The sequence below is a fragment of the Meleagris gallopavo genome, chromosome 22, assembly GCF_905368555.1.
Source record: "Meleagris gallopavo chromosome 22, MGAL_WU_HG_1.1, whole genome shotgun sequence".
Lineage (NCBI taxonomy): Eukaryota > Metazoa > Chordata > Aves > Galliformes > Phasianidae > Meleagris > Meleagris gallopavo.
The window spans coordinates 10,906,127-10,919,474 of record NC_139425.1 but is presented as its reverse complement, the minus strand read 5'-3'; the positions used below and the strand labels follow the sequence as shown (position 1 = coordinate 10,919,474).

The window sequence follows — 13,348 nt, the reverse complement described above, 5'->3', positions numbered from 1 at the left end:
TCCCGGGCCTCCTTCCTTCCGCCCGCCTCAGGCCCCGCCCTCCGCCGCGTCGTCACCGGCTCGGCCCGGCGCTGCTCCTCGCGGCGCTCCGCGGGGCCCCGGGCGGGCGCATGGGGACGGGCGCGGCGGCGCTGGGCCGGGCGGCGCTGGTGGCGGCGCTGGTGCTGCTCTACTACGGCTTCTCCATCGGCATCACCTTCTACAACAAGTGGCTGATGAAGGTGCGGGGCGGCGGGCGGAGGGGCGGCGGGCGGGCGGGCGGCGGCGGTGACGGCGGCTGTCGGTCCCGCAGAGCTTCCCGTTCCCGCTGCTCGCCACGCTGCTGCACCTCCTGCTCATCTTCGCGCTGTCGGCGCTGTGCCGCGCCGTGCTGCGCTGTCGCTCCGGGCGGCCGCCGCCGACGCTGTCCTGGGCCGAGTGGCTCCGCCGGGCCGCGCCCGCAGGTACGGGCGGGGATGGGGCGGCGCGGGCTGCCCGCGGCTTTGGCCGTGGTTGTGTTGCGTGCGGGCTGACAGCAAATACCTCCGGCCGGGGAGGTGTTTAGACGTCGGTAGCACCTCCCTGAGCCTCCGCTGAACAGACCCAGCCCTCGGCCTCTCCTCGTGGGAGTCGTACCGCTCCGTTCAGCTGTGTGTGGGGCTGTGCTGTGCTCCTGCCCGTGTTTCCCTTGTACCCGGGGCCCGGCGTCGGGCTGCGGCCCCACCAGTGCTGAGCAGAGGGCGAGGATCACCTCTGTTGACCTGCTGGTGACACGTGGCCCAGGGATGGCTTCCTTCGCAGCAAGGGGGGGCACGCTGGGTCTCTAAGGTCTTCTTCTGGAGAGCCGCCCTCCACCTGGGCGGCCCAGCACCACTGCTGCTGGGGTTGTTCCTTCCCGAGTACGATTACCTGCCCCTATCCGTGGTGAACTTTATTAGGTTTTTGTGAGCAAAGCTCTCTGGCCTGGCACGATCCCTCTGGGTGACTGCCTGGCCCTCTGGTGGTGCATCAGCAGCTCCCCCTGGGTTCACGTGGATTTACTGAGTGCACTTTGCCCCACCACCCGAATCTTTCATGAAGATACTGAGCGGGGCTGGGTGCAGTATTGACACCTGGGGTATCCTGCTCAGTACCGCCCCGCAGCCGCACTCTGTACCACTTACTGCTGCCCTCTGGGCCCTGCTGTTCGGACAGTTTTTGATCTAGCTGACTGCCCATCCAGCCCATGCTTCAAGAGCTTCACCGTGAGTATTTTCTGGGAGTCAGAAGTCTGGGAAGACAGTATGCACTGCTCCCATCTCATCCATCAGGACAGTGATTTCATTATAGAAGCTTATCAGATTGGACAAGGAGGATTTCCCCTTGCTGAATCTCTGCTGACTACTACACTTGATTTTCTTCTCTTTCACATGCCTGGAAATGGTTTTTAAGAATAGCTGTGACCTTCCCTGGGAATCTCAGCCTTTTGCTGTACGTACTGTGCCTGGGGTTGTTCCTTCCCAGGTGCAGCTCCCTGTCCTCCTCCTTGTTGAACTTCATGAAGTTTTTGTCTGTAAACTTCCCCAGCCTGTTAGGATCCCTCTGGATGGCTGTATGAGCCCCTGGTAAATAAGCTGCTCCTCCCAGTCTTCTTTTGAGCCCAGTGTTTCTATTATATTAGCAGCATTCTCTGATTGGAACTTAGTCTTTGGCTCCAACTTGAGTCACAGGGAAAAGGATAGAAACAAAGCTGAGCATATCCAGGCTGTGCTGGTATTGAAAAGTTAGTGAGAAAAGAGCTTTTTTTTTCTTTTTCTTTTTTTTCTGGCTGTGCTCTATGTTTGTGGTCAGTTAGCAGAGTTTTCTTTTGTGGGGTGGAAGACAATTAACTTCAGGACATTTTCTTTGATTCTTCAGCTTTGTCAACTTCCTTGGATATTGGGCTGAGTAACTGGAGCTTCCTGTATGTCACCGTCTCCCTGTGAGTACAAATCTCATCTTCCTTGAGAGTCCTCTGGTGGGGTTTGGGGAGTGCTGCATTGGGGTCAGCATCTGGAGCTGCACGTGGCCTGGGGGGTTGGCAAGCAGGAGCTGCGTCGGGCTGTCTGGCAGCTGCATAACACTGATCTCCTTCCCAGTAGTGCTTCGCTGGGAAGGACTGCATTGGAAGATAACGATAATGTATTTTGGTCTTTACAGCTACACGATGACCAAATCCTCTGCCATTCTCTTCATCCTGCTGTTTTCACTGCTCTTCAAGCTGGAGGAAATGGTAAGGGGTTGGTGCAGTGCTTTGAGGAGGCTGAAACTCAGGCACAGGGAGGCATGAAATACACGCACAGAAACATAATCAGAGGAGGAATGCTATTGCGTGGATGACTGAAAGAGTTAACTGTCTGTTCAGCTCTAGGAGGCTTTGTAGTGATTTTGCGTTTGCTCTCACCCAGAGGGTGGCATTGGTGCTGGTGGTTGTGCTCATCGCTGGGGGGCTCTTCATGTTCACCTACAAGTCCACGCAGTTCAACACCCAGGGCTTCATGCTGGTGCTCTGTGCCTCTTTCCTTGGGGGTGTTCGCTGGACTCTCACACAGATCCTTATGCAGAAGGCTGAGCTGGGTACGTAAAGAGCAGGAACTGGGAGGCGGTGCTGGCGAACGGTGGGGAATAAGGGGGCTGTAACTTACTGCAGAGACAAAACCTCTTGTGTAAGGGACGGCGTTTGAAACCTGGGATGGGGATCATCTGTTAGTGGGTAATAAGGGTACTTTGGCCTCTGCAGCAGCATCAGCCTGGGCATTGCAGAGAAGATTTATACCTACATGTAGCACTAATAGCTCGAGGAACTTTTTACTCTCTGGCTTGTTGTTACCTGATCCATTATTGATTCTCTTCTTGCAGGGCTCCAGAACCCCATTGATATCATGTTTCACCTGCAGCCACTCATGTTCCTGGTGCTCTTCCCTCTGTTTGCAGTGTTTGAGGGTGCGTGAGTTAATTAGGAAAAGCAGGGGTAGCTTAACAGAGCGGTTGGGAGTTTGCTTAGCTGATTCAAGATGATTCATGTGGAGAAGTGAACATCTGTGAACTTTACAAAGCAGTCCTGGAGTTACAAGGACCAAGATATAACTGAAGTAGAATATCACAGAGCCACACTTGTGGAAGTAAGGGGAATACCAGAATGTGAGCAGCTCAACTGAGTCTTGTGGGGGGTTCTGGGGGTTGGGAAGGGTTCTCTGCTACTCACTTTCTTGTTCCTAGGCCTGCCTTTGTCCGTATCAGAGAGGCTCTTCCATTTCCATGAAGCAGGAGTGACGTTCTGTATGGTAGGAAAGCTGTTGTTGGGTGGAATTCTTGCCTTTGGCCTAGGCTTTTCTGAGTTCCTCTTGGTTTCCAGAACATCTAGCCTCACCCTTTCTATTGCTGGTATTTTTAAGGTAAGGCATGGTTCCTGTTCTAATACTAAAGGGCAGGTACAAATCACCCCTAATGAGCCTAATGTGGTGGGAACTTCCTTACAGCCTCAGAAGTCATCTCCTATGATTTTTATTCTCCTTGTACAGGAGCTTGATGCTTTGACTTGCTGTCTCTGCAGTGAGGGCTTGTGGTCCCTGCTGCTCTGACAGCAAAGGGCAGAGGAATTAAATACTGTTAAGATCCAAAGCTTGGTGGGATCTGGGAGAAACTAGAACATGTGGGCCTCATGAGTGGTGGATGGTGTGGGAGGGAGGAGAGTTAAGAAGAACGCTTTCTTGCATCAGACCTGGATAAGGATAAACCTCTGGTTAGAGGTAACTCACCCTGGTTTGGCGTGTTCTGTCCTTCCTTGACGAGTACAGTGCGTGTACTTCTCAGCTAGTTGGTGACATGTGAAACTCAGTTATGTAGTAATCCTATAACTTCCAGATCAGATGAGTGGTTCAATCAGGGGATGTGAAATCCCCAGTCCCAGTTTGACAGGTCGTTCTGATTCTGGAATCTGTTTTTAGAACTTTCTACACATGGAAGAACACTTGGTGGAAATCAGCAGCCTGACATCTTGATTTAGGCTTGAGCTGCAAACTAACTTATTCACATCACGTCAGGTCCTGTGCTGCCACATGTCATGTTTTTTCTTTTCACAGGAAATCTGTGTTTTATTCCTTGCCACACACTTGCTGGGAGACCGCCTCAGTCTCTTGAACTGGCTTGGCTTTGCTGTCTGTCTGTCAGGAATCTCCCTTCATGTCATTCTCAAAGCTGTAAATTCCAGAGGTGATTCTGTTTTAAATACCTTTGTGTTTCTCTGTAGGCGTTCTTGCAGTTTCACCAGGAGCTGCACCTGATTTCAGCTGCTTGCCAGCAGCAGGGTTGAGCTGGCTTGTTAGTAAATGAGCTGTCTGCACGCAGGTGAGAAAACACTGAATCTACACAAAGAGACGTACTCTGAGCCTGACCTGGAGCTGCTGCTGCACCACGCTGAACATGGGGAGGAGGAAGAAGATGTTGGAACCTTACAAGAACACTGAATGAACATGAAGCAGAGTCCCCTGCTCTGTTCTTACCAGGTCTGTCTGACAACTGCCTAGGAAGAAGGTCCAAGATTCTCTGTCTTTGACTTTCCAAAGGGGAACGAGGGTCCAGCGAGAGTCCTGCAGTTGTACTGCAGTGTGAATCCATGGATGCTGCATAGAAAACAAGGAATACCCTTTGCTGGAGAGCAAACTTGGAAGATGAATCCCAGTTCAGCAGAAGTAAATGGTGAGACTGGGAAATGCTATAGAAAACTTTCTAGGGAATCCTGAAGGCTTTATATTGAGATTGTAGACCATGAGCTGCCGATCAAGTATGGACATGTCTGGACTGCAGGCTGAGTGGTTCCAGGATGGTTTTAGTGGTGTTTAGGCTTTAGCTCCAAAGAGGAAGGTAGGTGCATCTTCTGTGCTTGTTTTGTGGTTCTGGCAAATGGGAGCTCCTGTCTTTGTGGGAGCAGATAATTGCATGTAATTCCCAAGACTCGTCCCAGTGAGAAAGGGCCTTTGTGCCTGGTGACCTTCGTGTGTGTATGTAAGAGAGGAGTACTTACCTACCTGCTGGTGTTTGGGACCAATCAGAGTCAGCTAAATTATGTTGGGCAGAGAAGGAACGAGGGTGCAGGGAGTCCTGCTGGCCCTACAACCAAGGGGGGAGAGGGTGCATCTAGCTTGTGCAGTAAGCTTTTCAGAAAGTATGTGAGTATTTTTTATGTTCGGTTGGTTGGTTTTGGCGGTTTGGTTTTTATTTTCAATAAACTAGTTTTCTGATTCCCTACTGTCTGCACATTATGTAGCTGTGCTTCAGCAAGGAGAGATCATTTCTCTTTTGAACTTTCTCTTAGACCCCACAGCGTCCTTTCTACTGCATGCCCAATTGATTTGGACAAATACTTGCTCATCAACGGGTTGCTTGACCTCTAGGATTAGGGGTCCTATGTACCAGCTGAGGAGGATTTGTCTACCTTGATGTCGCAACAAGAACCTATATCCTAAGAACATGTAGTATTTTGTTTCACTGTTGGAAACTTATGTCTGCCCCATTGGTTTGGGTCTGAGAGCAGAAATTTTGTCTGGGGAAATGGAATAGTGCAGGGTTTAAGGAGTATCTACTTCCTTTATGCTGAGCCTGAAGTGGGGTTGGGCAGCAGCTCTTTATTTTCTTTGCCTGGCAGAATTTTCACCTCTCTGGCAGTTCTGTTTGCTGTGTGAGCTTGTAGAGTTTTTGGGGTGGGAATGACTTTGAGAACATTTCCCAAAGGTTTAGCGACGCGGGCTTTCTCTTGAGAGGAGCTGAGCATTTAAGTGAATTTCTCCTACTCTGAGAACCTGAAACATCTTGACTGGTTGCCCCTCCATTGATTTTGCTCGGTAGCTTTGAGACAGGAGGCCTTTCTTGGAGTCTTTAATCAGGAGCATATCTGGAGGGGAAAAAAAAAATCTGGTTTTGAGGAAGACTTTTGTTAATGCTGATCATTTTTCATCGTGTTCTAAAGGACCCTGGTGCCTTGCTTTAGAGCAGACAGCAGGTGGAGCAGCTACCTCATGTAAAGCTCCTGAAGCAGTGCTGGTGGCCCGGCAGCACCCCAGGGGATCCTGTGTGCCAAGTGGGACATGTCCTAGAGTGGGAATGGTTTGTTCTGTCACTGGCTGGATTTTCCAATAGTTAGAGCTCCTGGTGCTTCCACCGGGGTTCACCTGTTTGCCCTATTGAGAGGTGTATGCACCATCTTCTTTTGCGAAGCACTGAATACTGTTTTTATGTACTGGGGGGCAGTGATGCTTTCTGCACGTGGGCTGTCAGCAGTGTTGCAGCTGCTCTTAGCCTTTCACTTTTCACTTTCCTTGGAACTTTCTACTCTTGGCTTCTTTTTGCTGCGTAGCTCTTGGGCTGGGATTTCAGGTCCCTGCAAATCTGAGGTAAGGTGACTTTGTTCACAAAGATTTGCATCCCATATGGTGCTGAAAGATAAAATTTAATTGTGCCTGTGCAGGTTCTTGGGAGCTGTAGGGCTCTGCAGTCTGTTGCTTCCAGAGTTTCTTCTTTAAGGTGAAGGGGTTGATGCCCTGCAGCCCAACATCCAACATTTTGCGTTTCTGACCTAGGTACAACTTCTTGGTGACAAATGCACCACTGACATTTATTCCAGTTATATGTGCTGCTAATACCTTTTGGAACACAGATAGGGTCTCCTGTTGTCACTGAAGCTGTTGCAGACTTGGGTAGATGCAGTGAGAGGAGTGAGGTGGTCGTGCAGACCCTTCTCTCACCTGTCCTAAGTCAGGAGCTGCTTGAGAGGGTGGGAGGTCACCATCTTTTGTGCCATTGTGTGGCACAGTTTGGTTCGTCTCTCTTTCCCAATGGGAGAGTGTGAAGGTTGGACGTGCTGGAACACACGAGCACTGCAGTGGTGAGGAGAGCTGTGTGTGTGTGGCAGCATGGGTATGCCAGCACCTGAGGTGGGGAGAACATGCACACGTGTTCCTGCTGGGGAGGTCTGTGCAGGTCTGCACACACTGACACACAGCCAGGCACAGGAAATAGAGGGCTGTGATTGAATATTGATGATGTTTGAACTAATTAACGAGTGGAAGCAAAGCTGAATGGATCTCAGAGGTGCTGCACTCCTTCCATAAGCTCTGTCCTTGCCTGTAAGGCCAGGTGTTTACATGGACGCTGATTTTCGCTCCCTGCCTCCCCCCAGGAGGTCTCTTTACTTGAGCAACAGCTGCTTGTTTTCCTGCTGGTATTTCAATGCAGCAAACACCCTGAGGGCAAGGAGAAATCGTGCCTGCAAACCCCTCTGCACTCTCCAGTTCTCTGCCCAGAAAACAAGGTCTCATCAGCAAGCTTACTGTCAGGGCTCATGTGCATTTGTGGTTTTTGCCATGGCAAATTCTTGCCCCTGCTTCATTGCTGAGGCTCTCCCTTTCAGCGCTGTGGTGTTGAGGTTTTGACAAAGTTCACAGCCTCAAGTCTCTGCACTCCAAGGATGGTGAAGAACCTTTGCTCCTAGTCTGCACCCCATGCATGGAAATGACACCTTTTCATGCAGTCACGCTTACCTGAGAGGTAGGTTGGGAATGGCCTTATGGGCAGAATTGTTTGTCTTTGCATTAGGAAAGGTGATGTAGCCAAAAACAGGGCTGTCTGAGAGTTAAGAAAGTGGTGGTGGCTTTTGCTTCCCTCTCCCAGGTGGTCTTCTTTCTGGCAGGAGCAGGGAGGGATGTCTGAGTGCCTGCCTGGAGCTGTGCTGCCCTGCCTGGCCTTGAGGCAGCACCCGGTGCCTGCCCTGCTCAGGACCTTGCTGGGAGCAGAGCTGCTGCTGCTGCCTTGTGGCAGCTTGCCCAGTGAAAAGTAGCAGAATTGACCGTGCAATTGTTAATGAAAATCACAAGCAGGAAGATGGAGCCAAGGCCTGTAATTGCACTAATTGGAGGCATCCTCATGAATGCGCCAAGAGCCATTCTCCTGATCTCAGCCTAGTAATTCTTCTCATGTCATGTTTCTGCATCGCCTGTGTGAGGCAGACCCACCTGCCTGGTGGATGTGATAAGTGTGGAAGCTGATGTAGAGCTGCTCCTTTGTTTTCAGATGTTGAAAGTTTTTGGTGGAACAATCTGTGGAGAAGGTGTTGGAGTTGGTGCTGGGTATTGCAGCCTTGCATTCTCCATCTGTGAGATGAGCTGGATCAGCCCAAGCCAAGCAGGAACTTCTTGGACTCTTTCACCAAGCAGCACTGCCAAGAGCCCAGTTCTGTTTTCTCAGGTAGCTTCTGTGTGGGTACTGATTGCATTGAGGGCCCCCAAAGCCATCTCTTCCCCAGGCTGAACAAACCTGGCTCCCTGTGCTTTTCCTTCCAGAGCAGATATTCCAATCCCTGAATACCTTGCTGGTTCTCTACTGAACTCACTTCAATTTTTCTGTCTTTTCCTGTACTGGGGGGAAGTTAGATGCAGTATTCTTCATAGGGTTTACAAAATATGGGTACGGGTGGATCATTGCTTCCCTTGACCTATCACCTGCTGTGTAGCTAGCAAGTAAGATGCCAGTGCATGCTGCTGGCTCATATTTAAGGTGTTGTTTCCAGAGATGCCCTGGTTCTCTTCATAAGAGGAGCTGGAGAGCCAGGGGTAATCCTAGAGGCATCTGGACAGAGCACTAGGCTGCCCCGATAGGTATTTCAGGCTGCTGTTGTGGCACTGATACCACAGGGATTCCCTTTGCTAGTGTGAGTTTAAAAGCTGTGGTTTTGGAGGACTTGACTTGCAAAATTGTTAAGACAGGGACAGTGACATTGGCATCAGGCCTGAAAGAGGAGGGATGGGCAAGAGCATGTGGCATACTGCTGTCACTGCGCTGGCATGGCTGACAGATGTCCAGGTTCTGGGACAGGTGCAGGTTGGCCTTGCTAATAAGCTCTGCAGGCAGGGTCTATTCCCTGCTCTCAAAAACATGCAGATCCTCAACTTTTTCTCGTCCTCTGCGTGTTCTATGGAGCTGGATGCTCTTTCTGCCCAACACTGTCCTCCAGAGTTGTTTCTTGTGAGAGAAAACTGCAAACCCAGCTTAGCTTTTGCCCTGGGACAGGTCTTTGGCCTCCTGGACACAAGTGCACTGCTAACATTCTCCCCTCCAGGGAGTTGTCCTCAATCTGCCAGTGCTCCTCAGCATCTGACCGCCTACCTGTGCAGGGTGCAGCCTGCAGGATTCCCCTTGAAGCTCTCGTTCTTCCCTACATCTGTATTCTTTGATGCTCGGCAGCCTCGCCCTTCCTGTTAACACTCTTATCAGAGCCCACAGCTGTACTCCCCTGCTGTTGGCACAGGGAGGGGAGGCAGTTCTGCACTGCAGTCTGATGGGCTTTGGTGTGGGTGGTAGGAACAGTGTGATGAGAAAGGAGGATGTGTGGGGGGAGGGCCTGAAGGAATATTCTTGTTACCTGTCCCCGCAGCAGCCCCAGAAAGGAAGCCTTGCTCCCACCAGGGGTGACCCTGGCCATCCCAGTAGCCATCCTGGTAGTAGTGCTGTCCATTGTGGGTTTGGGCAGAGGTAGGCACTGATCCTGGGTCCGTCCCCGGGTGGCAGGTGAGACCAGTGGCTCAGAGAGCTCCCTGCAGGTGGTGGAGTGCCTCTTCACACAGTGCTGCTGTACCTCGAGCTGCCAGCTTCATAGATTTTAAGGCCTGAAGTGACTGTTCAGTTATCCGGGGGCCCTGTGTAACTCCAAGTGAGAAATGCCATTATCTTCTTTAGCCTGTAATGAACTCAGTATCTCTCAGCTGATGTATTTCCCATGACAGGATGGAGGATGCTAGGAGGCAGAGCAGATGGCACTTCCCTGGTAGCGTGGCCCAGTGCCGTGTTTCCTATTTGCACTTGCTTGACTACAAGCTCCAGCCTCTTTTCTTCACAAAGTTAAAGAGCTCTTTCACACCAAGTATTTTCTCTCTGTGAAGTGCTTACAATCAAATCACCTCTCAGGCTCCCTTTTTTGGTGAGATAACAGACTGAACTCTTTCATTCTGTCTCTGGCAAATGTTTTCTCCAGCCTCCAAATCACATTTGTCATTCTTCTGTACATCCTACATTTTTTTTATGTTTTTTTCAAAATCCCTTTAGAAATGTGGGCACCAGAACGGATCGTCAGCGCCATCCCACTCACCACAACCATCCACATCTCTGCTTTCCCCACTAATAGCGTGTGCAGGAGACAGAGTGCTCTGTGTAGAGCAAAAAAGGACTCTGTGGTCCATGAATGATTGATTTCCCCTCTACTTGATATTAGCCCAGGTGGGTCAATCTCACTGTCACTGCCTACTGGGGTTCTTCCAAGGGCCCGTTCCACCAGGTTGGCAGGTCCTGGAGAATAAAAGAACAAAGAACAGTGAGTTTTTGCTGGGAATTGTATATATTGTTGTTTGCATCATTGGTACTTGGCCCTTGGTTTAGCTGCTTTCCCCACTGCCACATCTTCCATGGAAAAGCAAGCAAATGGAGGCTTTAAACAGAGAAGAGGAGGGGAAGGCGTCTGACCAGAAAAGGACACAGAAAACAAGGGATGAGAATGGTGAGAGATGCAGTTGGGTATACAGCTAGAGGGCATGAGTGCAAGAACTCATTCTGTCCAGCACTGAAAGGGCTTTGGTGGGGCACAGAACTGTCCTATAAGCCCCCCTCTAGCATACATATCCCTGCTATCTGAATTGCTCTTAAACTTCTCAGCTTTGCAGGACTGGGTGATTGCTTTATCAGAGCTGCTTACACTAACAGGCAGTAATGGGCACCTGCACTAAAGAGCCTGCTTTAGATTACTGCTGAATGCAGCTCAAACTCTCCTCAGCTGGGAGATTACAAGGGGGAGGAGTGGTAATGCTTATGTTTACTCTGTCTTTCCAGCAGGTGCTCCTCTTCCCCCAGGGCTGAAGCATTTTTGGTGTTTGTTTCTTGTGCCTCAAATCTGCAGTGGCACCAGCCAGGGCTCCATGGGGAGTGTAGCTGTGTGCTTCTCAGGAGCACAGAGAACAGGCGCAGCTCACGCAGTGCTCATCTCTATTCTTTGTCACGTGGATGTTTCTTACAGAAGCTTCTGCTAAAAATCTTACCTTGAATGGTGAAGGTGTGAGAGGAATTTGGTCCTTGGCTCTTCCCTTAGCCCCACGCGTCACCAGTTGTGGGTCTCTCCCCTTTACATACAGCTCCCTTGGCTACTGCTGCATCAGCACTCCCTGTGCACTGGGCCCAGCCCCTTTCTGATGCCATTTGTCATTTCTGATCCAATAAATAACAGTACAGTGAGGGACTGATTTAGATTGTGGGTAGGAGCCCTGATGTAAGGAAAGAAGGAAAAGTGGAAAGTCTCTGCAGAGGGAGAGCACTGGGCTGTGTGATGGAAGCACAGAGGGTTGGCTGCAAGCACCTGGGGATAAACTGTGCTGGCATTTCAGGAGTGCAGCAGCCTGATGGATCCCAGGTGGTGAGGAGGAGTCCTGCTCCATGGGGGAAGCAAGGCCTTTGTAGGCTTCATTACAGGATTCCTGTCCCACAGTTCTGTCTGAGAACCATACCTTGAGCAGTAATAAATTGACCTAAGCTGCACTGCTCACCCTTTGCTCTGTCTCTGCAGGCTGCAGTGCTCTGGCAGAAGCCCATGAGAGGCACCCAGTGTCTCTTGCAGGGGACTGCAGCAGCTGTCCCACTGCCACGTACATCCAGTGCTCACATAAGTGGCAAGAGTGGGTGCAGAAGGAGTTAAATAGTGCTGGGAAAATTGCTATTTAATCCAGCACTGTCCCTTCTAGCAAACCTAGATGGGAAAATGCCTCCCTGTTGGAAACAGTGCCTCTCAGAAATGGAAATGCAGGATGGCTGGGGATTAGGGTGCCTATCGCTGGAAATGGGTTTCTTATCATCTCTGTGTTGAATTGGTGGGACAGCCTCTGAAAATTGAATTGCCTTCCCTGTTTCTGTCTCTGCCATTGCATCCCTCCTGTGCTGTAGCTTTGCACTTGCTTTCCTGCCTCTGGTCTCCCTTGTCCCTACGCTCAGCTGAGCAGTGTCTGTCTGCGAGGCATTCATGTCTGTGGAGAGGGACGGTGCTGCAGTGGGCTGTGGGCAGGGCTGGCTGCATCGGGAGGGCTTCATTCATGGGACTCCCAAGGCCAGGATGCAGACCCTTTCCAAGCTTCCTTCCAGCCCTGCAAGGACTGCAGAGGCAGGGCCTGCTGTGGGGCAGCACGCAAGAAGGTTTGGAATGATCAGAAGACATCAGACACAACTGGAAAGGAGGACTGGTGGTGAGGAGCTGGGGGAGAAACCAGTCTGAACGTGCAGCAGGAAAGAGACTGACTTCTCATGAGACAAGAAGCAGCCTTGATCCCAGGGCTTTGCTGTGCCACGCAGAGGTGTGGCATCCCACATCTTGGGCTGTGACTGTGGTGGCCGTTCCTCCTCATTCCTCCTTGCAGCTTGGCTGTTTGTGGTGTGAAATACACGTGCCGTAAGCATCAGTCTGTACCCAGCTCTGTGCTGCTTTCAGGCAAACCCGCACAGCATGGCTGCTCAATGCAAACTGTTCAGTGCACCAACCTGCAGCCATGGTGCTGCACCTAGGTTTGCTCACTGCCCCTGTGTCTTTTTCTGCCACCTGTGGATCTTGCAAAGAAAAAATGATGGAGCAGACATTATGGGAGTCAGCACAGAGCTGTCTCTGGATACTGAGGGTCACCCAGCTGGGCTGTGCCTGGCCTGGATGTGCATTTTGTCACCTGAGGTTCTCACAGCCCCTCGGGTGTGGTCATGTGTTTAACAACTATTAAAACAACTTCTGTTTCATTTTGGGCTAAAGCTGATAAATCAAGGTGACTTTGGGGAGAGAAATAATTCCTTTCCTCGGATTTGCATAATCCTGGCTGGTGATATGATAATGGTGTTTGTTAAAGACAGGACACAATAAATTAATACTGTTAAGTTGTTGCTGCAAACTACAAAGCAGGTAATTTACTGTGGGTGCAAAGGAGAGAGTGAGTGCTGCAGGCATGGCCATAGCCTCTGTCCTCAGCTTTCACTGTGTGCACCTGGGTTCAGCTGACGTGGTGCTGCAGGACAAGTGAGGAAGAGCTGGTGTGATGCATAGTAGAGAGAGGTGCTTGGTGGAGGTGCATTGGAGTCTCAGTCATTCCCTGGGCTGCTGCTGCAGTTCCAGAGCCATCCTTGCATGTCATATCCCACTGGAATCCTAATGCACCATTTATCTCTGCAGCTTCACAGCTCTATTAGAAGGAAGATGCTGTGTGGGAGCCAGAGCTGGGTTTCAAGCTAATTGGATTCTGTGTCTCCGTGGTTTCCCATGTAGGCAGGCAACAGGGATTAGTGCAGTGCT

At 50.8% G+C, this 13,348-nt stretch overlaps 1 protein-coding gene across 2 annotated transcripts; it reads left to right on the top strand.

Annotated features, from left to right (window-relative positions):
- The first annotated feature begins 72 nt into the window (after positions 1 to 72).
- Positions 73 to 5,240, top strand: SLC35H1 (solute carrier family 35 member H1). Of its 2 annotated transcripts, none has more exons than XM_085242075.1 (9): positions 73 to 221; positions 293 to 443; positions 1,876 to 1,939; positions 2,158 to 2,230; positions 2,406 to 2,574; positions 2,857 to 2,940; positions 3,217 to 3,281; positions 4,080 to 4,209; positions 4,345 to 5,240. In XM_085242075.1, the coding sequence occupies exons 1-9, from the start codon at positions 111 to 113 to the stop codon at positions 4,461 to 4,463; spliced, it is 966 nt and encodes a 321-aa protein (XP_085098201.1). In that variant the 5' UTR covers positions 73 to 110; the 3' UTR covers positions 4,464 to 5,240. The 2 variants fall into 2 exon arrangements, with proteins under 2 accessions (XP_085098201.1, XP_085098200.1); XM_085242074.1 differs by having other exon boundaries at positions 3,217 to 3,392.
- The last annotated feature ends 8,108 nt before the right edge of the window (positions 5,241 to 13,348 follow it).

Bases quoted from the DNA above. Each gene is read 5' to 3' on its own strand.
- SLC35H1 (XM_085242074.1), top strand. From the start codon at position 111: ATGGGGACGGGCGCGGCGGCGCTGGGCCGGGCGGCGCTGGTGGCGGCG. The intron at 444-1,875 runs GTACGGGCGGGG...TTGATTCTTCAG, and splicing joins CCGCCGGGCCGCGCCCGCAG to CTTTGTCAACTTCCTTGGAT. The intron at 2,941-3,216 runs GTGCGTGAGTTA...TCTTGTTCCTAG, and splicing joins TCTGTTTGCAGTGTTTGAGG to GCCTGCCTTTGTCCGTATCA.